Source organism: Triticum urartu, chromosome 7A (genome assembly GCF_056163025.1).
Source record: "Triticum urartu cultivar PI428250 chromosome 7A, HENAU_Tu73, whole genome shotgun sequence".
Lineage (NCBI taxonomy): Eukaryota > Viridiplantae > Streptophyta > Magnoliopsida > Poales > Poaceae > Triticum > Triticum urartu.
This window is the reverse complement of record NC_141879.1, coordinates 98782155-98808198: the sequence shown is the minus strand read 5'-3', so window position 1 is coordinate 98808198 and position 26044 is coordinate 98782155. Positions and strand designations below refer to the sequence as shown.

Genomic DNA, 26044 nt, shown 5'->3' with positions numbered 1-26044 from the left:
TTAATATTAGCTATATAATCACCCAAGCGTCTAATCATATAAGCATTTTCTTTTAATTGTCTACCAAAATAAGCATTGAAGTCGTCTTGCTTAAACATAAAGTTATCAAACTCATCCAAGCACTGACTAGCAATTTTAGTAGAAGGGACTTCAGCTTTATCATATGTATAGAGAGAATTTACCTTTACTACCTGTGTCTGGATATCGGGATCAGGAAGTTCTTCAGTAAATAAATAATTAAGATCATATGTTTCTTCAACAGGCGGTATATTAAGACCATGTATTTCTTCAATAGGAGGTAAATTCTTAACGTCTTCAGCTTTAATACCTTTTTCTTTCATAGATTTCTTTGCCTCTCGCATATCTTCGGGACTGAGAAATAGAACACCTCTATTCTTCGGAGTTGGTTCAGGGATAGCCTCAGTAATTGGAGCAGGAGATGGCTCAGGAGCTGGCTCAGGAGGTGCCCAATTATTTTCATTTGTCAACATATTATTCAATAGAATTTCAGCTTCATCCGGTGTTCTTTCCTTGAAAAGAGAACCAGCACAACTATCCAGGTAATCTCTGGAAGCATCGGTTAGTCCATTATAAAAGATATCAAGTATTTCAGGTTTCTTAAGAGGATGATTAGGCAAAGCATTAAGTAACTTGAGAAGCCTCCCCCAAGCTTGTGGGAGACTCTCTTCTTTAATTTGCACAAAGTTGTATATTTCCCTCAAAGCAGCTTGTTTCTTATGAGCAGGGAAATATTTAGCAGAGAAGTAATAAATCATATCCTGGGGACTACGCACACAACCAGGATCAAGAGAATTAAACCATATCTTAGCATCACCCTTTAATGAGAACGGAAATATTTTGAGTAAATAGAGGTAACGTGATCTCTCATTATTAGTGAATAGGGCAGCTATATCATTTAACTTAGTAAGATGTGCCACAATAGTTTCAGATTCATAGCCATAAAATGGATCAGATTCAACCAAAGTAATTATATCAGGATCAAGAGAGAATTCATAATCTTTATCAGGAACACATATAGGTGAAGTAGCAAAAGCAGGATCGGGTTTCATTTTATCTCTAAGTGATTCTTTGTTCCATTTAATTAATAACCTCTTAAGCTCATATCTATCTTTGCAAGCAAAAATAGCGGCAGAAGATTCCCTATCAAAAAGATAACCTTCAGGAATAACAGGCATATTTTCATCATCACTATCATCATCGTATTCAGATTCAATAATTTCTTTTTCTCTAGCCCTAGCAATTTGTTCATCAAGATATTCACTAAGGGGCACAGTAGTATCAGGCATAGAAGCAGTTTCATCATAAGTATCATGCATAGCAGAAGTGGCATCATCAATAACATGCGACATATCAGAACGAATAGCAGAAGCAGGTGTAGGTGTAGCAAACTTACTCATAACAGAAGGTGAATCAAGTGCAGAGCTAGATGGCAGTTCCTTACCTCCCCTCGTAGTTGAGGGATAGATCTTGGTTTTTGGATCTCTCAAGTTCTTCATAGTGTCCAACAGATATAAATCCCAAGTGACTCAAAGAATAGAGCTATGCTCCCAGGCAACGGCGCCAGAAAAAGGTTCTTGACAACCCACAAGTATAGGGGATCGCAACACCTTTCGAGGGTAGAGTATTCAACTGAAATTTATTGATTCGACACAAGGGGAGCCAAAGAATATTCTCAAGTATTAGCAGCTAAGTTGTCAATTCAACCACACCTGGAAACTTAGTATCTGCAGCAAAGTGTTTAGAAGCAAAGTAATATGATAGTGGTGGTAGTGGTAACAAAAGTAAAGACAGCAAAAGTAATGTTTTTGGTATTTTGTAGTGATTGTAACAATAGCAGCGGGAAAGTAAATAAGCGAGAACCAGTATATGGAAAACTCTTAGGCACCGGATTAGTGATGGATAATTATGCCGGATGCGGTTCATCATGTAACAGTCATAACATAGGGTGACACAGAACTAGCTCCAATTCGTCAATGTAATGTAGGCATGTATTCCGTATATAGTCATGCGTGCTTATGGAAAAGAACTTGTATGACATCTTTTGTCCTACCCTCCCGTGGCAGCGGGGTCCTATTGGAAACTAAGGGATATTAAGGCCTCCTTTTAATAGAGAAACAGAACAAAGAATTAGCACATGGTGAATACATGAACTCCTCAAACTATGGTCATCACCGGGAGTGGTCCTGATTATTGTCACTTCGGGGTTGCCGGATCATAACACATAGTAGGTGACTATAGACTTGCAAGATAGGATCAAGAACTCACATATATTCATGAAAACATAATAGGTTCAGATCTGAAATCATGGCACTCGGGCCTTAGTGACAAGCATTAAGCATAGCAAAGTCATAGCAACATCAATCTCAGAACATAATGGATACTAGGGATCAAACCCTAACAAAACTAACTCGATTTCATGATAAATCTCATCCAACCCATCACCATCCAGCAAGCCTACGATGCAATTACTCACGCACGGCGGTGAGCATCATGAAATTGGTGATGGAGGATGGTTGATGATGACGACGGCGACGAATCCCCCTCTCTGGAGCCCCGAACGGACTCCAGATCAGCCCTCCCGAGAGGTTTTAGGGCTTGGCGGCGGCTCCGTATCGTAAAACGCGATGATTTCTTCTCTCTGATTTTTTTCTCTCCGAAAGCAAATATATAGAGTTGGAGTTGGCGTCGGAGGGTCAACAGGGGAACCACGAGGTAGGGGGCGCGCCCTGGGGGGGGGCGCCCCCACCCTCGTGAGAAGGTTGTGGGCCCCCTGGTCTTCATATTTGGCAAGGATTTTTTTTCTGAGACCTCCCGTGGAGTTTCAGGTCATTCCGAGAATATTTGTTTTCTGCACATAAAACAACATCATGGTAATTCTGCTAAAAACAGGGTCAGTCTGGGTTAGTTCCATTCAAATCATACAAGATAGAGTCCAAAACAAGGGCAAAAGTGTTTGGAAAAGTAGATACGATGGAGACGTATCAGTAAGCATTATCCATTACGCTTTGTGTACTAACCCATGGTCTATGTGAGAGTTCTTTGTGGGGTTAGGTATGTATCCATGGTCTTGCGTCAAGAGGAAGACCTCATCCAACATGGAGGATGGCATCAAGTGGTGATCGTCATCAAGTTTGCAGTGTGCAAGTTCAAGTGGAGCAACTTGAAGAGTGGCTCACCCATAATGGAGTATGGGGGAGCAATCAAGCTTGAAGCTTGCCGTCCATTGTGGTGTCAATGGAATTGTGAAGATGTGCCAAAGAGTGGCTCACCCATAGTGGAGTATGGGGGAGCAATCAACTAGTATTCATCGAGCCAAGACAATCAAGAAAGGTGGTCCAACTTGAGGAAGTCAAGATCGTCATCATCTAGCTCAAGTGGACTATGTGCAAGGCAAAGGTTTTCCCTTAATAGGTTTTCTATTTTACCGGTCTCATAGTGGTAGTTGGGAGATCGGGTTGTAGGATCGATTGCCCTACTATCAAGGGGGGCTCTCTAGGGAGTAGCTTGATCGTATCATTCGTCGAGAGCTCAAACCATTGCATCCTTGCATTATCTTTCTTGGTTCTTGTTTGGTTCCATTTGTGAGTCTTAGAGCTTATGGTCATCTTGATGACAAGCTTGAGTTCATAGAAAACGGAGTTCGCATGCATCTTCTATGATGTTTTCAGTGTTGGAGGTTTTACCGGTCTTATCCAAGGAAGGGTTCTCACCATTTTATTATGGTCCTTTTCTCATTTGCTTCTTATTGATATTTCTCTCAAGATTGTGTTAGCCCTTGTCGTTAGCTTTCCAACAAAGTTGATTTCGTCGAATTCGGAGCTCGTATGCGAAAGTTGTGGCTGTTTTGATATTGCTTGTTTTACACAGAGAGGTTGTACCTCCCCATGGAGAGGTTGCACCGCTTGACCGGTACAACCAGTGTTTGGAGCGGTTGTACCGCTCCATAATTGGTCGGGAGGTTGTACCGGTCATGTACCGCTCTACCACCGGACTAGTCTCTGTTGTGGTGCGGTTGTTGGGCGGTTGTGGGCCGGTTGTACCGCTTATTGCCTGTTACCGGTTGTACCGGTGCTCATAGAGGTTTTACCGCTCCTATGTTGTTCTGTACACAACGGGCAGATTCGTGGGGACCTATTTAAGGGGGTCTTCTTCATCAATGGTTCCCTATCTCTTGAGCTCGTTTTTGCCCCCATTGTTGACCTTCTTTGAGCTTGCTAACTCTCATTCCCTCCATGGATTCTTGCTAGTTTTTGAGGGAAAAGAGAGAGGAGATCTAGATCCACACTTTCACCAATCACTTTCTCCTCTGTGTGAGGGGAACCCCATGGATCTAGATCTTGGAGTTCTTGGTGTTCTCCTTCTTGTTCTTCCTCTCACTTTCCTCCCTAGCATTAGTTGCTTTGGTGGGATTTGAGAGAGAAGGACTTGGGCACTCTATGTGCCCTTGCCATTGCATTTCTGCATCGGTTTGAGTTCTCCACGGTGATACGTGGAAGTTACAAGTTGGGGAGCTTATTACTCTTGGGTGCTTGGTACCCTTGAGCTTGTTCCTCTTGGGTGTTTGGGCACCCTAGATGGTTGGTGGTGTTCGGAGCTCAATCATTGTGGTGTAAAGCTCCGGGCAAGCGTTGGGGTCTTCAATTAGGTTCTGGTTCGGTGACCGCCCCCATGGTGTAAAGCCCCGAGTAATTTGACGGGTACCGGTGACCGCCCCCAAGGGTTGCCAAAGTGTACGGGTTCGGTGACCGCCCCCATGGGTTGCCATTTGTACGGGTTTGGTGACTGCCCTCAAGGGTCCCTTAGTGGAATCACGGCATCTTGCATTGTGCGAGGGCGTGAGGAGATTACGGTGGCCCTAGTGGCTTCTTGGGGAGCATTGTGCCTCCACACCGCTCCAAACGGAGATTAGCATCCGCAAGGGTGTGAACTTCGGGATACATCGTCATCTCCGCGTGCCTCGGTTATCTCTTACCCGAGCCCTTTACTTATGCACCTTACTTTGTGATAGCCATATTGTTCTTTGTCATATATCTTGCTATCACATAGTTGCTTATCTTGCTTAGCATAAGTTGTTGGTGCACATAGGTGAGCCTAGTTGTTTTAGGTTTTGTGCTTAGCAAATTAACCGCTAGGTTTATTCCGCATTTGTTCAAGCCTAAACCATAATTATTTTAAAGCGCCTATTCACCCCCCCCCTCTAGGCAACATCCTCGATCTTTCACTCCCATTTACCAGAGGAACACTTTGTGTGCTACCAAACATCACAACGTAACTGGGTGATTATAAAGGTGCTCTACAGGTGTCTCCGAAGGTACTTGTTGGGTTGGCATATTTCAAGATTAGGATTTGTCACTCCGATTGTCGGAGAGGTATCTCTGGGCCCTCTCGGTAATGCACATCACTTAAGCCTTGCAAGTAGTGCAACTAATGAGTTAGTTGCGGGATGATGTATTACAGAACTAGTAAAGAGACTTGCCGGTAACGAGATTTAACTAGGTATTGAGATACCGACGATCGAATCTCGGGCAAGTAACATACCGATGACAAAGAGAACAACGTATGTTGTTATGCGGTCTGACCGATAAAGATCTTCGTAGAATATGTAGGAACCAATATGAGCATCCAGGTTCCACTATTGGTAATTGACCGGAGACGTGTCTCGCTCATGTCTACATAGTTCTCGAACCCGTAGGGTCCGCACGCTTAAAGTTTGGTGATGATCGTACTTAGGGTTTTTGTGTTTTCATGTACCAAAGGTTGTTCAGAGTCCCGGATGTGATCACGGACATGACGAGGAGTCTCGAAATGGTCGAGACATAAAGATCGATATATTGGAAGCCTATATTTGGATATCGGAAACGTTCCGGGTGAAATCGGGATTTTAGAGTACCGGGGGGTTACCGGAACCCCCCCGGGGGTTAATGGGCCTACATGGGTCCTAAGGGAGAAGAGGAGGGCAGGCCGCGCGGCCCCTCCCCCCTAGTCCGAATAGGACAAGGAAGGGGGGGCGGCGCCCCCCTTTCCTCTTTCCCCCTTCCCCTTTCCTTCTCCAACAAGGCAAGAGGGGGGAGTCCTACTCCCGGTGGGAGTAGGACTCCTCCAGGCGCACCCCTAGGGGCCGGCCGCACCTCCCCCCTCCCTCCTTTATATACGGGGGCAGGGGGCACCCCATGACACACAAGTTGATCTTCGTGATCGTTCCTTAGCCGTGTGCGGTGCCCCCTTCCACCATATTCCACCTCGGTCATACCGTAGCGGTGCTTAGGCGAAGCCCTGCGTCGGTAGAACATCATCACCATCATCACGCCGTCGTGCTGACAAAACTCTCCCTCAACACTCGGCTGGATTGGAGCTCGAGGGACGTCACCGAGTTGAACGTGTGCAGAACTCAGAGGTGTCGTACGTTCGGTACTTGGATCGGTCGGATCGGGAAGACGTACGACTACTTCCTCTACGTTGTGTCAATGCTTCCATTGCCGGTCTACGAGGGTACATAGACAACACTCTCCCCTCTCGTTGCTATGCATCACCATGATCTTGCGTGTGCGTAGGAATATTTTGAAATTACTACATTCCCCAACAATGGCATCCGAGCCAGGTTTTCTGCGTTGATGGTATATGCACGAGAAGAACACAAGTGAGTTGTGGGCGATATAAGTCATACTGCTTGCCAGCATGTCATACTTTGGTTCGGCGGTATTGTTGGATGAAACGTCCCGGACCGACATTACGCGTACGCTTACGCTTACGCAAGACTGGTTCTACCGACGTGCTTTGCACACAGGTGGCTGGCGGGTGTCAGTTTCTCCAACTTTAGTTGAATCGAGTGTGGCTACGCCCGGTCCTTGCGAAGGTTAAAACAGCACCAACTTGACAAACTATTGTTGTGGTTTTGATGCCTAGGTAAGAACGGTTCTTGCTAAGCCCGTAGCAGCCATGCAAAACTTGCAACAACAAAGTAGAGGACGTCTAACTTGCTTTTGCAGGGCATGTTGTGATGTGATATGGTCAAGACATGATGCTAAATTTTATTGTATGAGATGATCATGTTTTGTAACCGAGTTATCGGCAACTGGCAGGAGCCATATGGTTGTCGCTTTATTGTATGCAATGCAATCGCGCTGTAATGCTTTACTTTATCACTAAGCGGTAGCGATAGTCGTGGAAGCATAAGATTGGCAAGACGACAACAATGCTACGATGGAGATCAAGGTGTCGCGCCGGTGACGATGGTGATCATGACGGTACTTCAGAGATGGAGATCACAAGTACAAGATGATGATGGCCATATCATATCACTTATATTGATTGCATGTGATGTTTATCTTTTATGCATCCTATCTTGCTTTGATTGATCGTGGCATTATAAGATGATCTATCACTAAATTTCAAGATAAAAGTGTTCTCCCTGAGTATGCACCGTTGCCAAAGTTCGTCGTGCCCAGACACCACGTGATGATCGGGTGTGATAAGCTCTACGTCCATGTACAACGGGTGCAAGCCAGTTTTGCACACGTAGAAATACTCAGGTTAAACTTGATGAGCCTGGCATATGCAGATATGGCCTCGGAACACTGGAGACCGAAAGGTCGAGCGTGAATCATATAGTAGATATGATCAACATAATGATGTTCACCATTGAAGACTACTCCATTTCACGCGATGATCAGTTATGGTTTAGTTGATATGGATCACGTGATCACTTAGATGATTAGAGGGATGTCTATCTAAGTGGGAGTTCTTAAGTAATATGATTAATTGAACTTTAATTTATCATGAACTTAGTCCTGGTAGTAATAGCATATCTATGTTGTAGATCAATAGCTCACGTTTATCTCCTCTATTTTATTTTTGATATGTTCCTAGAGAAAACTAAGTTGAAAAATGTTAGTAGCAATGATGCGGATTGGATCCGTGATCTAAGGATTATCCTCATTGCTGCACAGAAGAATTATGTCCTTAATCCACCGCTAGGTGACAGACCTATTGCAGGAGCAGATGCAGACGTCATGAACGTTTGGCTAGATCAATATGATGACTACTTGATAGTTTAGTGCACCATGCTTAACAGCTTAGAATCGGGACTTCAAAGACGTTTTGAACGTCATGGATCATATGGATGTTCCAGGAGTTAAAGTTAATATTTCAAGCAAATACCCGAGTTGAGAGATATGAAGTCTCCAACAAGTTCTATAGCTAAAAGATAGAGGAGAATAGCTCAAGCAGTGAGCATGTGTTCAGATTGTCTGGGTACTACAATCGCTTGAATCAAGTGGGAGTTAATCTTCCAGATAAAATAGTGATTGACAGAATTCTCTAGTCACCATCACCAAGTTAGTAGAACTTCGTGATGAACTATAGTATGCAAGGGATGATGAAAATGATTCCCGAGCTTTTCATGATGATGAAATCGATGAAGGTAGAAATCAAGAAAGAGCATCAAGTGTTGATGATTAACAAGACCACTAGTTTCAAGAAAAGGGCAAAGGGAAAGAAAGGGAACTTCAAGAAGAACGGCAAGCAAGTTGCTGCTCAAGTGAAGAAGCCCAAGTCTGGTCCTAAGCCTGAGACCAAGTGCCTCTACTACAAAGGGACTGGTCACTGGAAGCGGAACTGCCCCAAGTATTTGGCGGATAAGAAGGATGGCAAAGTGAACAAAGGTATATTTGATATATAGATTATTGTTGTGTATCTTACTAATGTTCGTAGCAACCCCTCGGTATTTGATATTGGTTCGGTTTCTAAGAGTAGTAACTCGAAACGGGAGTTGCAGAATGAACAAAGACTAGTTAAGGGTGAAGTGACGATGTGTGTTGGAAGTGGTTCCAAGATTGATATGATCATCATCGCACACTCCCTATACTTTCGGGATTAGTGTTGAACCTAAATAAGTGTTATTTGGTGTTTACGTTGAGCATGAATATGATTTGATCATGTTTATTGCAATACGGTTATTCATTTAAGTAAGAGAATAAATTGTTGTTCTGTTTACATGAATAAAACCTTCTATGGTCATACACCCAATGAAAATGGTTTGTTGGATCTCGATTGTGGTGATACACATTCTCATAATATTGAAGCCAAAAGATGCAAAGTTAATAATGATAGTGCAACTTATTTGTGGCACTGCCGTTTAGGTCATATTGGTGTAAAGCGCATGAAGAAAATCCATGCTGATGGGCTTTTGGAATCACTTGATTATGAATCAGTTGATGCTTGCGGACCGTGCCTCATGGGCAAGATGACTAAGACTCCGTTCTCCGGAACAATGGAGCAAGCAACTGACTTATTGGAAATAATACATACTGATGTATGCAGTCCGATGAATGTTGAGGCTCGCGGCGGGTATCGTTATTTTCTGACCTTCACAAATGATTTGAGCAGATATGGGTATATCAACTTGATGAAACATAAGTCTGAAACATTTGAAAAGTTCAAAAACTTCAGAGTGAAGTGGAAATCATCTTGACAAGAAAATAAAGTTTCTACGATCTGATCGCAGAGACAAATATTTGAGTTACGAGTTTGGTCTTTAATTAAAACAATATGGAATAGTTTCACAAATTGTGCCACCTGGAACACCACAGCATAATGGTGTGTCCGAACGTCATAACCGTACTATTATTGGATATAGTGCAATCTATGATGTTTCTTACCGATTAACCACTATAGTTTTGAGGTTATGCATTACAGACAGCTACATTCACGTTAAATAGGGCACCATCTAAATCCGCCGAGATGACACCGTATGAACTATGGTTTGGCAAGAAACCTAAGCTGTCGTTTCTTAAAGTTTGAGGTTGCAATGCTTATGTGAAAAAGTTTCAACCTGATAAGCTCAAACCCAAATCGGAGAAGTGCGTCTTCATAGGATACCCAAAAGAAAATGTTGGGTACACCTTCTATCACAGATCTGAAGGCAAGATATTCATTGCTGAGAATGGATCCTTTCTAGAGAAGGAGTTTCTCTCAAAAGAAGTGAGTGGGAGAAAAGTAGAACTTGATGAGGTAACTGTACCTGCTCCCTTATCGGAAAGTAGTTCATCACAGAAATTTGTTCCTGTGACTACTACACCAATTAGTGAGGAAGCTAATGATGATGATCATGTAACTTCAGATCAAGTTACTACCGAACCTCGTAGATAAACCAGAGTGAGATCCGCACCAGAGTGGTACGGTAATCCTGTTCTGGAGGTCATGTTACTTGACCATGACGAACCTACGAACTATGAGGAAGCGATGATGAGCCCAGATTCCGCGAAATGGCTTGAGGCCATGAAATCTGAGATGAGATCCATGTATAAGAACAAAGTATGGACTTTGATTGACTTGCCCAAAGATTGGCGAGCCATTGATATTAAATGGATCTTCAAGAGGAAAACGGACGCTGATAGTAGTGTTACTATCTACAAAGCTAGAATTGTCGCAAAAAGGTTTTCGACAAGTTCAAGGTGTTGACCACGATGAGAATTTCTCACTCGTATCTATGCTTAAGTCTGTCCGAATCATGTTAGATATTGCCGCATTTTATGAAATCTGGCAAATGGATAAACAAAACTGCATTCCTTAATAGGATTTATTAAAGAAGAGTTGTATATGATGCAACCAGAAGGTTTTGTCGATCCTAAAGGTACTAACAAAATATGCAAGCTCCAGCGATCCATCTATGGACTGGTGTAAGCATCTCGGAGTTGGAATAGACACTTTGATAAGTTGATCAAAGCATATAGTTTTATACAGACTTGCGGTGAAGCCTGTATTTACAAGAAAGTGAGTGGGAGGACTACAACATTTCTGGTAAGTATATGTATGACATATTGTTGATCGGAGATGATGTAGAATTATTCTGCAAAGCATAAAGGAATGTTTGAAAGGAGTTTTTTTCAAAGAAAGACCTCGGTGAAGCTGCTTACATATTGAGCATCAAGATCTATAGAGATAGATCAAGACGCTTGATAAGTTTTTCAATGAGTACATACCTTGACAAGATTTTGAAGTAGTTCAAAATGGAACAGTCAAAGAAGGAGTTCTTGCATGTGTTACAAGGTGTGAAGTTGAGTAAGACTCAAAACCCGACCACGGAAGAAGATAGAGAGAGAATGAAAGTCATTCCGTATGCCTCAGCCATAGGTTCTATAAAGTATGCCATGCTGTGTACCAAACCTATTGTATACCCTGCCCTGAGTTTGGCAAAGGAGTACAATAGTGATCTAGGAGTAGATCACTGGACATTGTTCAATATTATCCTTAGTGGAATAAGGATATGTTTCTCGATTATGGAAGTGACAAAAGGTTCGTCGTAAAGGGTTACGTCGATGCAAATTTTGACACTGATCCAGATGACTCTAAATCTCAATCTGGATACATATTGAAAGTGGGAGCAATTAGCTAGAGTAGCTCTATGCAGAGCATTGTTGACATAGAAATTTGCAAAATACTCACGGATCTGAATGTAGCAGACCCGTTGACTAAACTTCTCTCACAAGCAAAACATGATCACACCTCAGTACTCTTTGGGTGTTAATCACATAGCGATGTGAACTAGATTATTGACTCTAGTAAACCCTTTGGGTGTTGGTCACATGTCGATGTGAACTATGGGTGTTAATCACGTGGTGATGTGAACTATTGGTTTTAAATCACATGGCGATGTGAACTAGATTATTGACTTTAGTGCAAGTGGGAGACTGAAGGAAATATGCCCTAGAGGTAATAATAAAGTTATTATTTATTTCCTTATATCATGATAAATGTTTATTATTCATGCTAGAATTGTATTAACCAGAAACATAATACATGTGTGAATACATAGACAAACAGAGTGTCACTAGTATGCCTCTACTTGACTAGCTCGTTGATCAAAGATGCTAGAATCCTTGTAGTGTGAGTTAGTTGCGGGATGATGTATAACGGAACGAGTAAAGAGACTTGCCGGTAACGAGATTTAACTAGGTATTGAGATACCGACGATCGAATCTCGGGCAAGTAACATATCGATGACAAAGGGAACAACGTATGTTGTTATGCGGTCTGACCAATAAAGATCTTCGTAGAATATGTAGGAACCAATATGAGCATCCAGGTTCCGCTATTGGTTATTGACCGGAGACGTGTCTCGGTCATGTCTACATAGTTCTTGAACCCGTAGGGTCCACACGCTTAAAGTTCGGTGACGATCGTAATTAGGGTTTTTGTGTTTTGATGTACCGAAGGTTGTTCGGAGTCCCGGATGTGATCACGGACATGACGAGGAGTCTCGAAATGGTCGAGACATAAAGATTGATATATTGGAAGCCTATATTTGGATATCGGAAACATTCCGAGTGAAATCAGGATTTTACCGGAGTACCGCGGGGTTACCGGAACACCCCCGGGGGTTAATGGGCCTACATGGGTCCTAAGGGAGAAGAGGAGGGCCGGCCAGGGCAGGCCGCGCGGCCCCTCCCCCCTAGTCTGAATAGGACAAGGAAGGGGGGCCGGCGCCCCCCTTTCCTCTTTCCCCCTTCCCCTTTCCTTCTCCAACAAGGCAAGAGGGGGGAGTCCTACTCCTGGTGGGAGTAGGACTCCTCCAGGCGCACCCCTAGGGGCCGGCCGCACCTCCCCCCTCCCTCATTTATATACGGGGGCAGGGGACACCCCATGACACACAAGTTGATCTTCGTGATCGTTCCTTAGCCGTGTGTGGTGCCCCCTTCCACCATATTCCACCTCGGTGATACCGTAGCGGTGCTTAGGCGAAGCCCTGCGTCGGTAGAACATCATCACCATCATCACGCCGTCGTGCTGACAAAACTCTCCCTCAACCCTCGGCTGGATTGGAGCTCGAGGGACGTCACCGAGTTTAACATGTGTAGAACTCGGAGGTGCCGTACGTTCGGTACTTGGATCGGTCGGATCGGGAAGACGTACGGCTACTTCCTCTACGTTGTGTCAACGCTTCTGTTGCCGGTCTATGAGGGTACGTAGACAACACTCTCCCCTCTCGTTGCTATGCATCACCATGATCTTGCGTGTGCGTAGGAATATTTTGAAATTACTACGTTCCCCAACACTATGTGCAGTGCAGTCTACACTATTCCGAAAGGCTTGAAGCAAATTAACCAGCATTGCACCTCTTTTATATTTTTAATAACTTATTTGAACTCCGAACTTCTTTTGTGTTCAGTATGCAACATTCAAAGCGACGTCATCAATTTCCAACATTTTCTGACATCATTTGCTGTTTTTCATACGTTTACCTAATTGTTTAGAGAGCTAAATGACCGTGAAATTGAAAATCACTACAAAATGAACTGTGAAAATGTTAAAACTTGGCATGGTATCATCATTTCACCCGCATAGCATGTGCGAAAGAGTAGAGAGGGTCACGGCAAAAACTGGACGCACTTCGTGTACAAACTGGACAATCTCTTTCAGAGTATCAGGGTTTCGGACGAGAACTCATCTGTTACATCGGCACTTCATTTTTTTAAACTTATTATAACTCCAGACTTTTTTTAAACTTATTATTCAAAGCCACGCCATCAACTTTCAACCATCAACTTGGCATGGTATATAAAAATAAATGAATAGAAGAAAATAAAAAAGCAGAAAAGAAAAAAAGCAGAAAAGAAAAAATAGCAGAAAAGAAAAAAAATATAGCAGAAAAGAAAAAACTACTCAGAAATAAATAGAAGAAAATAAATATAGCAGAAAAGAAAAAAAACTACTCTGAAATAAATAGAAAAAAATAAAGCAAAAAAGAAAAAACTATATAAAAAATTAGATATAAATTAGTTTATTTTTAGTAAATGCTTAGTTGAATTAATAGAACTAGTTTATTTAGTTGAATTAATAGAACTAGTAAGTGTTTAATGTTTCACCTATATATGAACAAATGTTAGATATTAATGTCAAATGTTAAATGAATTCGATATAAATTATATGTTAGATATATATATTTAATTTAGTTATATGAGATTTGATTATCTAATTAACATTTATTATATAGAACTAGCTACCTTATTATTAGTTAGAAAATTAATAGAACTAGTTTAGTTGAATTAGTTGAGCTACTTTATTTAGGTATATTTTTCGTAAGTGCTTAGTTGAATTAATTAGTTGAACTAGTTGAATTAACAGAACTAGTTGAATTAGTTGAATTAATAGAACTAATAAGTGTTTAATGTTTCATCTATGAACATAGGAATGTCGTCTGACGACGAACACGATTTCATTATGTGCGAATACTGCGAAGACCAGCGCGGCCTGTGCGGCAGAAATTTTCTAGTTGATGATAGGCGCTTCAGCATCAAGCTGGATGAGAACTTCGAAGTGGATACAGTAAGTCAGAACAACAAGTCTTTTTTCATAATTAAGCATGACTTATGCTTCATTTGCTTCAACTTTTAATTTTAATTTTTTCACTATTCTACTAGCGTATCCCCTGCCATACAAGAATTTTTGTCTTGGATAAGATAGGTTTCAGTCCTAACAAAACTATGAAGGTAAAAAAAGTTTACTTGAAGACCAAGCATGGTTATACCTTCAACGTCAAATTATACAATGCAGACACATACACCTATTTTGAATGCAGACACATACAGGACCGTCCACTGTCCCGGGGCTGAACTAAACTGCGAGGAGACAAGTCATTATGTTTCATGGCTTGAGGATCTTGATGCTGTCAAGATAAAAAAAATTCCTGCACTTAGAAATGTTAGTACTCAAAACGTGCGACCAATAGTGTTCTTACTGAACTACGGTCACATATATTTAGGAAAGATGGTAGAATTTCTACTATTTCTCCTCAGTGCATCTTTTGCATACATTATTGTTTTAAAGCTAAACTTCATTGCTAAGTATGTTACTATACGATGTTCTTCAACAGGGACTCCCGATGAATGTTGTGTCTGATTGGATCGAGACTAAAGGTACCATGAATATTGTTAATTTACGGCCAAGATATCCTACAATGCACTTTAGTGCATTCAGGATTTCTAATAGCGAGGAATGCTTAATAGTAAAAGACTGGAGCAAAATTGTGAACGATCGCAGAGAAGTACTAGAGGGCAGCAATCAGAAAGCGCAACCCACGATTAGGAGACAGGTTCATCTGCATGCTCCAATATGATGAATCAGGAAAGCTATACATATTCGATGCTATTTTACCTGAGAGAAAGCAGCAGGAGTGATTAGTTAGTTCATGCTCTTAGTACTTGACCTCTCATGTCCGTGTTCTTCGTCCTGAACTTAATCTCAAAGAGTGATTTGCTTTTGTGGTGTTATGAACGCTTATAATATCATTACCATGTTGAACTCGATGATATATTTGCTTTTGGTACAAGTGAATGTTTCTTCTTTAAGCTAGTGTTGGTGGTGATTAGATAGCGGTGATGACTATATGATGATTAAGTAGTGGTAATGAGACGACTATTATATGATGATTTTTAGCTAGCTATGAAAACTGTTGTTGGTGATGATATATATGATGCAAGAGTTTTTATATTAATATGATGATGATGAGTTATTATACCATTTATGAAAAAAACCGCAGATTAGTTTCAACTGGATGGATTCTAGCTAAGTGATCAAGTATATTCCATATCCATATTACCTCGATAACGAGATTAGGTGATCAAGTATATATAATATGGATATGGCATATACTTGATGACTTAGCTAGGATCCACATGCATCCAGTCAAACTAATATGCAGTACTTTCACCTAATGATTTAACAACTCATTCACCTAATGATTTAACAACTCATTATAATGTAAAACAATCACCAAATTAAATTGAAAACACAAAATTAAAGTAAAAATAAAAAATAAAACCAAAACACACCCAAACATTTAGTACTGGTTGGTGTTACCAACCGGTACTAATATCCTACGTGCCCCCGGAGCTGGCTCGTGCCACGTGGTTGCCATTTAGCATCGGTTCGTGCTGAACCGGTACTAAAGGGGGGGGGGGGCTTTAATGTCCACACTTTAGTGCCGGTTACTGAACCGGCATTAAAGGGCCTTACGAACCGGTGCTATTGCCCGGTTTTGCACTAGTGTCAAGACAGAAGTTAAGACCACCGAATGCATTCTAGCCAGAGACAATTCTGTCGCAAGGCCGGATGTCGAACCACCACCATGCCAGCATTTATCTACTACAAAAAGAATACTAAGATAATAAATCCTTGAAGGAACGGAGATAACATCCATGAAAGAATTACAACGAGCCTACTGTGTCTCAGTAAAGAAAAGAAAAAAAGCTATGTAATTAAAGATACGTCGATCGACAATATATAACACATAGAATGACATTGCATGTACATATGCTATGATCTACAAGCATCCTTTATTTCTAGTTGTTGTATCGAATCTGTAATTTTCCTGTAGTCCATATATGAACTGCACAACTGTCCTACACCAGTTGTGCACTTCACAAATGCGCGACCATCGTCTCTACAATTTGTAGTTGTATTTATTTGAACATTTGCTTTGTATGTTTAAATTTATTTTGCAGAATCGATTTGAAATCATTTTTTGTTTTGCCATGCAGTTGCTCTTAAAAATATACACGGGTTTGCGTTTGTAGGAACGTGCAACTACCCTTTTTCTATGTGCAAAAAATGTACTCATTTATTCTTTAAAGAGTCACGGAATCCATTTGTGAGCAGTTGGGCCCTTGTTTGGAGCAAAATAGTGATACGGGATGAGAGTAAAAGAGGTACGAGCAAAAATGCTACACGTACAGGGCTTTACAGGCTCTTGCGGACTCCTTCCAAACATAATAACCATCCCATCCTGATTTTCATGGGGATGGGCCCGCATCCTCCCCTTACACCCAATGAAAACCTGCCACATCAAATCATTCCTGTAAACTCCTGTAAAAACCTGTATGTGTAGCATTGCCGGGGTACGAGACATATAATCCGCTGTTGATTGGGGGCAAAGAAGTTGATGAGGGCACCAGCAAAAAAAAGAAGAAGTTGATGTGGGAAGTGGAAAGGGAATTAAAGAGGTGAGGTCAATTCACAGGCGTCTCTTCCTTGGTCGCCTCCCAATTTCAGCCGGGATAGAGCTTCCTCGCAAATTCCCACCGCTAGTTCCCACCACACATCAAACGGGGAATTTGGGGCCAAAAATGTAATTTTCAAGTCTGCCAAAGCCGCCGTACGTGTCTCATAACCCGAGCAGGGAGGAGGAGTCCAATCGTACCGGTACGCCGTCGATCCATGATCCATCCATCGATCCATGATCCATCGTCTGGGCCGCCGAGGTTAAAATGAAGTTCTTCTCTCGACGAAATGATGGCGTAGCTAAGCTTTGGTGCTTGGAAGCAGTCGACACGTCGGATCGTACTGTACCCCTCCGCTCCGGCCGGCCCCGCCCGTCACTGTTGCCGAGCGGCCGCGGCACGGTGGCGCGGCGAGAGGAGAGCCATGGCCGCTGCCGAGCCAAGCTAGGCAGGTAGGGCCTAGGGGGAGCGATCGACGGGACGGGCGGGCCGGGCCACGTACGGCGATGACAGAGAAAGCACGGCTGACAGGACGACAGAGGGAGATAGAGGGGGAGGAAATCTTCAAGGGAGATATAGGGGAAAGGGAAAGGGGCCAAACCCAAAGACGGGAGCGCACCGTACGTGCGGTGCAGTACATGCGTAGGCCAGGCCAGGGTGCCATCCGTCCTGCCATAGCATACCATACCATAGCATAAACTTTAAAGAGAAGCAAGTACTCTACGACAGCTCCTCCTTCCTCCTCCTCCGGCTAGTGCTATCCGAGAGGAGAAGTGGAAAGAAGAGAGAGGTAGAGAGAGGCCGGGGAAGAAGAGAGCCAGCGAGCGGCAAGGCGGCGGAAGGATGGGGCGCGGCAAGGTGGAGCTGAAGCGGATCGACAACAAGATCAGCCGGCAGGTGACGTTCGCCAAGCGCCGCAACGGGCTGCTCAAGAAGGCGTACGAGCTGTCGGTGCTCTGCGACGCCGAGGTCGCGCTCATCATCTTCTCCACCCGAGGCCGCCTCTTCGAGTTCTCCACATCCTCATGGTACACAACCGCTGCATCTAACTAATCCTACTCTCTGACTTGTTTTATCATATGAAAAGGTTAATTTGCTTGAAGATTTGCTCATTTAGACGCATGGCTACCATGGTAGCCCCTCTTCTCCCTCGCTGCTGTTTTGGGGAAGGATTTGCCGCGTCTTCCATCCATCCATGAGCGCGAGGCGGGGTGCTTCCCCTTTCCTCTTCTGGTGTTTATTATGCGAGTTGAGGTCGCTGTAGGCGGCAGCTGACAGAGTCATCCAGTCCAGGCTCGATCCTAGCCATATCCCGTAGCGCGTAGCCTCTCCCCTCAACGCTCTTTTTCCCGGCAGACCTGTGCTCTGCGCTCCTCACTAGCCACGCACATGCCGATCGATGAATCACTCAGAACTATACTTGTCTACCACTTCGTTTTTCCTAGGTAGCATCTCCAGATCTGGGCAGGCAAACACATAGGGCAGATAGTACCTTTTTGTTTCTGCAAGAATCACACAAGCAATTTTACTAATTTCTTCTCCCTCTGCCGGCCGGCCCGTTGCCCAGCTCAGGAAACAAATCAATCAGCCACTAGTTACTCTCTTGCATTGTTGCATCGGGGAGTTCCTGGGAGATCTGGCCCTCGACCCCCCTCTGGTGTGTGTGTGTGTGGAGATTCTACTGTTCCATTGGGAACCACTCCCAATTCTACTGTTCCATTGAGCCCTGGGCCCTCTCTCCTCTCTCTCTCCGTCTTGTCTGGGTGACTCGTCGGAGCGGCCGTACGCGCACGCGGCCAGGCGAGCAAAAGTGACGGAGAAAACGATACTATGTATCGGTGTACGTGCTCGTCCTCAGCTGTACTCGTCCTATCCCGGAGCAGGAGTACCATGCTGTTCTCCGGCCGCATGTGAACGATGGAATGAATTCAATTCACCGCCCGGTACTGGCAGTGGCAGTGCGTGTTGGCCGTGGACATTTGACAGACAGGCGTAGTACGTACGTACCTCATCGTCGTCCACTGGCGGAGAGGGCTTACCGGAGGGCGCAACGGCAAGGACCGAACATATAAATTGCTTACATTACTAGGCAGTACGCGTCATTAAGCTATAATCGTATGCAGCTCTAAGCAAACACTGACGAAGAGAGAGGATTTATGAGATGCTCGTACTATTATTGTATGGTCTCAGAGTTTGTTCAGCAGAGTGCAGCTAGAAGTTGCAGGGGGGAAATGGTACCCCATTCCTTCCTAATTAATTACACGTGACAGTCTCTGACATGTAAAATTGACCAGTCACAAAAAAATGTATAATTTGCCGTCATTTTTTCTATATGTGCATATGATATTTGAGACACAAACAGAGGAGGTGGCGAGAAATTTGAAAACTAAAACAAAATGTCGCCGGCCCATCACGAAGTTTCTTGGTTTGAAAAATGCGCTTGTGTTGTGTGCACTGAATAATTAGAAAATTTCTTACACAGATTAGACCGGATTTGAGGTTACCTTATGGTAGCGCCCATGCATTTGTCCAATGCCAACATGTGCAGCGAGCAATATCCTAATTAACTAATTAAACATATGTGTTTTTGTGTGTATGAAATCGTTAGGGCCACTGTCTATTCGTTAAGAAAAGAGATGTTACAGTATCTACGGAGCAGGCATGTGTGAAATGGGGGCTTTATTTTGCAGTCTTAAAGGTTGATTCTTTATCCAGTAAAAAAAAATTGGATAGCTAGCTGCATATTATTTAGGTTTGCACACTTCTAGTCGCCTCTTCAGTACAAAAAACAGCAATGGGCACCGTCATGGTTTCTGAAACCAAAGCACGGGACTTTGCAGACATGGCCATTTGAGTACTTCAAAAGAATTTTAAGATATTAAAAAAGGTGCATGCAAAAAGGAAAAAAACACGAGGTATAACCTTTTTGTTAGAAAATCCTAAAGTTAAGGCATGGAAAATGTTATTGGTGGCAAACTTCTTCTCAAATGGCGTCCATAGGAAAAAAAATCCTATGCTGGATTAAAATCCTACATACATTCTTCTCTTATAAAAACCTGATTCTCGTTGCGCTAATACTACTTGATCTGTGCCCTAGAAACAAACCAATTCCTCATTTTTCATGAGAGCTTGTGCGGAAAGATCTGTTGCTTCTTCCCTACCATCCATCCATCTGCTGGGTGTTACCCCTTTCCTGTTTTGTTATGTCGACATTTTTTTCTTAATAAAAATGACATTTTCATTCAATCGATACATAAGAGATGACAAAACCACCACGCTGTGTGGCCTCTGCATAGCGCGATGCACATGGCCTCGGCCTCTGTACCAGCCGGCTGGCATGGCCAGATCTAATTAGTACTATGTGTGTGCATAGGCATTGCTCGACCTAATTACAAGTTTCCTGGTGTGTGTGTGTCGTTCTCTAGCTAGCTATAGATTCTACTACTGTTTCATTGGGATCCAATTCCACTGTTCAATTCTACTACTGTTCCATTGGGATCCAATTCCACTGTTCCATTGAGGCCTCGTCTCCCCACCCACCCCCCTCTCCCTACGCCGGTCAGGCGCCGTACTCGCACGCGGCCGCGACCGGAGAGAAAAAAGACGGAAAAGTGACCCTAGGAAACGATGGATCGTCAGGGTTTATCCTCCTACGATGTTCTTCCCGGCAGGCATGGCATGGCATGGCATGTGACCGGCCGGCCGGTGCTCCGTCGTCGTCGTCGTCGTCTCCACCGGTCGGCCGTAGAACTTTGACAGAGACGGACAGACAGGTGAGATGTTGCTGCTAGTAGGAGTACCATGGTATAGCTAGCTAGCCCAGCCAGCGGGCGAACCGCCCGGCCAGTGCAGCAGGGCGAGTTAAGCAAGGCAGTAGTAGCAAACACGTGAAGACGCGTACTGGAGCTCGAGGGTATTATTGCTGCCGTAGTACTGCCTGTTCGAAAAGAAAAAAAGTGATGTAACAGTACCCTGCTTTACTTTGCATTGAGCACGCGCCATCATGCCATAATCGTATGGAACCCCTTTTTTTTCCTAATGGCAAAATGGCATGTTAAGTCTCAAACTTACTTCTTTTTCTGTCAATTTATTTCTTTTGCGACAGGGCCCAAGGCCATATATTACGTGTCGTAGGTCCTTGCAAACACACCCACACAGATAGATAAGAATACTGTCAAATCCTTGGGGGTGCCGAAGTCTTCCTCCTCCTGCATCATTCCACCCGCGGCGCGCCATGAGCAAAGCTTGGTGCCACCTACGGAGCAAACTTTTCTAAACCTAGCGGCTTGCAGAAGCAGCGGTCGGGATGTTGTCGATGCAGACCAGGAGATGCCGGCGGCCGAGATTTCCCACCCCGGAGAAGAAAAAACGGTCCTGCGGAAACTCCTAAGACCATGAACGCCGGCCGAATATATACGGATCCATCGAAAACCTAAAACCGACCGGATCTTGGAAGACCTGCCGGAGACACGGCTCCACACACACTCCGAGGTTGATGAACACACCAACGGAATAGAAAAAAAGCAAGGAGAACATTATTCCTAGACGAGGACATAGTCGCTATCTAGCTGCCCCAAACAAAACTCGAAGACTCCCTAAAGAAAACCTGAAGAAGAGAAAACGTCCATGCCACTGCGTGACAAGTTCGGGTTTGATGTCGAGCTTGCTGCCATCCAGGACCATGCACCGACTTCCTCTTTAGTGACGTAGCTAGGCCATGCCACCGTTGAAGATCACCGCGTTGGATCGCCAATTCGTCCGCCAAACATCATCTGCCGACAGCAACAACCTGACCACGTAGCACCGTCGCCATCCTGTAGTAGCCCACAAGCTCCTCCATACTAGCTCCCGACGAGAAGCAGCCTCCCCGGCGCGCGCAGGCTTTGCCCGGCGGCGCACGGATCGGATCAAGTTGTGGTGTCTAGGGTTGGTTTGCCGATTCGTGGCTTTCTTACAAAGCGTTATTTTCTCTAACCTTACAAATGTAAATAGTTTTTTTTATATCTTAGTACACATAGCTACACCATTTTTTGCGAAAAGAGCACAGATCTATTATAAAGATTCATAAAAAATATAAAACACCTCAAAACATAATAAAAATTACATCGAGGTCCATGGATCATGAACGACCACTGCCACCGCTAGAACAAGCCGCCGACACGCCACTATCGCCGCTCCCAAACTTAACAGCATTTTCTTCCTTTCTAGAATAACATGTTCTTACGAAACAAATTAATAGAGAAAGTAACAAGAAATTTAGTTTAAAAAATACTTCACGTTATCAGAGAAATGTTCCAGTTCTCTCGGTGACAATGGAGGACATGTTTTTTTAGAGGAACAATTGAGGACATGTGTATTATGTGTTTGTGCAGTGTGCACCAAATAAGAACTGCCTTTTGTACAAATTGGACCGGACCGCACTAGAGGTTACATTATGCTAGCTACAATACACTTCTTGAGTACCGATCTGTGGTGTGGCCAATATCCTAATTTTCTCAATTAAAATTAGTCCATAGCTTTAAATTTTCATAAAATCGGCTGGAGTACCGTCTATTCGTTAATGAAAGATATGGTACAATTAATATTTACAGAATAGGCATGTTTGGAATAGGGACCTTCATAGGAAAAATTCCGATGGATTTAAATCCTACAGATTCTTAGAAAAACCCTTCAACCCAAAGGTGGTCTATATTTACATCCAATTGTTTAAGCGAAATGGTCGACTTAGAAATAACTGTTCTCCAAACGATTCAGCAATGTCAAATTCGTTTGGTCATGCCACACTACAATGTAATGAACTCTTACGTTACGTTGATTGGGTCAGAGATATTTCATGATTTTCTTCTTTCAAAAGCTTGTCTATAATCCATTTTTCTTGTTGTTCAACAGCATGTACAAGACACTAGAGCGGTACCGCAGCTGCAACTTCAACTCCGAGGCAACTGCAACTCCGGAGACTGAACAAGTAACCTTTTCAACACTGTTGCTTCATATACATTTCATGTGCAAAACCGAACAGTATGCACTAGACACTAGAGCGGTGTTTCTAGAAGTATATACATGGCGTGCCACGTGCATTTTGTGAACTGTTAGTCTTGGATAGGATTTATGTTCAGGATCAGATTATGGCAATTTGGTGACTGGAATTAATGTGTTTAATGTAATTTCACGGCTCATGGAAAATCAAGTATCAATACATAAAGCAAAGTAATAATTCAAATTGGATATTTGGATCTAAACTGTTAATTAAATGCAGTGGTATATATGGTGAAATATAAGAGCTCCATCTACTGCTTCTGAGTAGCAGTAAGTATTTAACGGAATGAAATAAAACTTTCTGAACATTTGCACATGTACAGAGCTCTCACATGATGGGTCTAATATCCCTTTCTGAAAACAAAACTAATTAACGCTGGAGAGGACTTACCCCCTAACTTCAATGTGATGTAAAAACTACTATATATGCTAATTTATGTACGCTTCGTCATTCATATTATCAACTTTGGAATATTTCATTAGCAGTATCTTATAGTATGCCATACCGTTCTATTTTCATTGTCACATAGCTATTATCTCCTAGAAAGTTTTTGCAGTACCTTGTAAACAACCATACATATATATGGTTTATGCATAATGTAGTTCTGTATTATAGTCATGATTTCACTCGATTACTTGACCAGTGGGTTGTTAATTTTTCTTATCCAAACTAGAGCAATTACCAGGAGTACTTGAAGCTGAAGACAAGAGTTGAGTTCCTACAGACAACTCAGAGGTATGTAGTCCCTACCTAGCCAACTATAGGAAATGTTAGATATATCGATCATTAATTACTTACCAGGTGACCGATTGCTATTTAATATTGTCATTGACTAAGCGATCATGGATGACATGGACTTAGCATGCGTGGTCTTAGAGGGAGATGGAGGCAAACACACATTAGTAGACGCAGACATGTGTTTGTTGTGTGGCCGTCTGCGTTTTAGTTGCTGCATTACATAATTATCGAATGGCCTGCATGCAAGTAGAGATCATAGATAAGGAGAAGTGCCTGCATATAGTTTGCTTGGTTCACAGATGGTTTCCGAGTCGTCTTGATCATGGAGAGAGTTTAGGAAGCGATGAGAGCATGGAGTGATTAATGGAATACGTGTGTATGTGTTGAGCCTTTTTTTACTATGTGTGTACTTGAGAGTTGAGAGAGATTACAGAGAGAAGAGAGGAGCTGTTAGTGCCTATATTAAATTATTGATCTTTTACAGAAATCTTCTTGGCGAGGACTTGGGCCCACTTAACATGAAGGAACTTGAGCAGCTTGAGAACCAAATTGAGATATCTCTCAAACATATCAGGGCGACAAAGGTACATCATCATAGTCAAGTAAATTCACTGGTGATCATATTTCCATATATGTACTTCACAAGTCGTAGGTTCAGATTTCAGATGCATGCTGTAATAATATGTAAATGTTTGAGATCAGATTTGTTTAACATGTAGAATGTCATGCTGACTAGCTATTTCTGTGTATGACTTATACAGAGCCAACAGTCACTTGATCAGCTCTTTGAGCTCAAGCGCAAGGTAACACGTGTGTCGTCTTGTTAAGCCCTGATCTTGTTCAATATATTTCTTTCAGCGTAGAGGCCCCAGAATTACTAATTACTAATTTGTGCAGGAACAACAACTGCAAGATGTTAATAAAGACTTACGGAAGAAGGTATAATACATCAATATGAGTGATAAACCTCATCTCTTCCCTCACGGTTTTTAATCATTTTATTTTATTTCCAGCATTGGCTTAGCTTGAATGTGCCATATATACACAAATTATTTTGGTTAATCCTCATTTAGACACGCTCAGGAGTTCCATACACAGTACAGGGAAGCCTCAGTGATAAAATAAAAACATATATATGGAGGGAAAGTTAGCACTAGCCGACTTCGTATTGTTTCGGTTATTTCATTAAATTGTCAATCATCTAGTTTCTTTCTCCTAACTAAAGAAAGATCGTGCAACTGAAATATGAGACAGTCCACGATGATAATGTCCTGCTCTTTCAACGGGTTTTTGAATATGTATTTTTTTTGCTTGTTCGATGGAAATGCACAACGGACCATAGATTTCTTGGCAAAAGAAGGTATTTATATTGTTGTTAAAATTAAAATTCCATGGCTGTGGTTTTTATTGGGAATGGTAAATTAATGGCTGAGTTCGTCACATATATTCGAAAGCAGTGTGAGCTATGCGTGCTTCAATTTTTACCTCTTTGTTGTACCAGATACAAGAAACTAGTGCGGAAAATGTGCTGCAAATGTCTTGCCAGGATGTTGGACCTAGTGGGTCTAGTGGCCATGCTAATCAAGCTAATCAACAGGAGTATTTTCATCATGATTGTGACCCTTCCCTGCATATAGGGTAATTTTTTTCTTCAGCTATTAATAAAAGACTCCAAGTATGATGCCTTATTAACATTAACCATGTTCTTTAAAAATAAATTATCTCAGCAAAAAGGAAAACTCATATCAACAGCTCATACTTTAGTAAATTATATGATTTGATTTTTAAACATTCTTTTTGAAAGGAATACAGTACTATATTTGAACAAGATTGCCAACATGTAAAAAAAAAGGAATAAAATCCCAATTTGCATTACCAACAGAAACTGAAGTATCAGACTAGAACAGCTTGTGCAGAATCAATAAAAAGGTTTCCTTTTTAAACATGTCTTTGCCTATTAAACTTTTTTCTTAACTACCTATTACGATCGTGTGCAGGTATCAACGAAATTTCCTGGATCAGTTGAACAAAGAATGAATGGTTGTATGAGCTGAGCCTGAGCGCAGATGTCCTACGTTGGGTCGATGTGATAAAAATTTAATGCAATGCTTTCTTTTATCAATGGGTTCTAACTTAAAACAACCTATTATGTACTATTCAATCATATTGTGTGTTATTTTAAACTTTAGAGAAGAATTATCTGAATGTTGGATGCTGAATTGACCACACAATCTCTCAGTTTGAATTAAGTGTA

At 42.5% G+C, this 26044-nt stretch overlaps 1 protein-coding gene across 1 annotated transcript; it reads left to right on the top strand.

The window, feature by feature from the left end:
* The first annotated feature begins 17627 nt into the window (after positions 1–17627).
* Positions 17628–26009, top strand: LOC125524128 (MADS-box transcription factor 5-like). Its single transcript, XM_048689202.2, has 8 exons — positions 17628–18043; positions 22905–22980; positions 23726–23787; positions 24275–24374; positions 24552–24593; positions 24688–24729; positions 25292–25428; positions 25788–26009. Exons 1-8 carry the CDS (start codon positions 17859–17861, stop codon positions 25825–25827), a joined length of 684 nt encoding a protein of 227 aa, XP_048545159.1. The 5' UTR covers positions 17628–17858; the 3' UTR covers positions 25828–26009.
* The last annotated feature ends 35 nt before the right edge of the window (positions 26010–26044 follow it).

Bases quoted from the DNA above. Each gene is read 5' to 3' on its own strand.
- LOC125524128 (XM_048689202.2), top strand. From the start codon at position 17,859: ATGGGGCGCGGCAAGGTGGAGCTGAAGCGGATCGACAACAAGATCAGC. The intron at 24,594-24,687 runs GTAACACGTGTG...TAATTTGTGCAG, and splicing joins TCTTTGAGCTCAAGCGCAAG to GAACAACAACTGCAAGATGT. The intron at 25,429-25,787 runs GTAATTTTTTTC...GATCGTGTGCAG, and splicing joins GACCCTTCCCTGCATATAGG to GTATCAACGAAATTTCCTGG.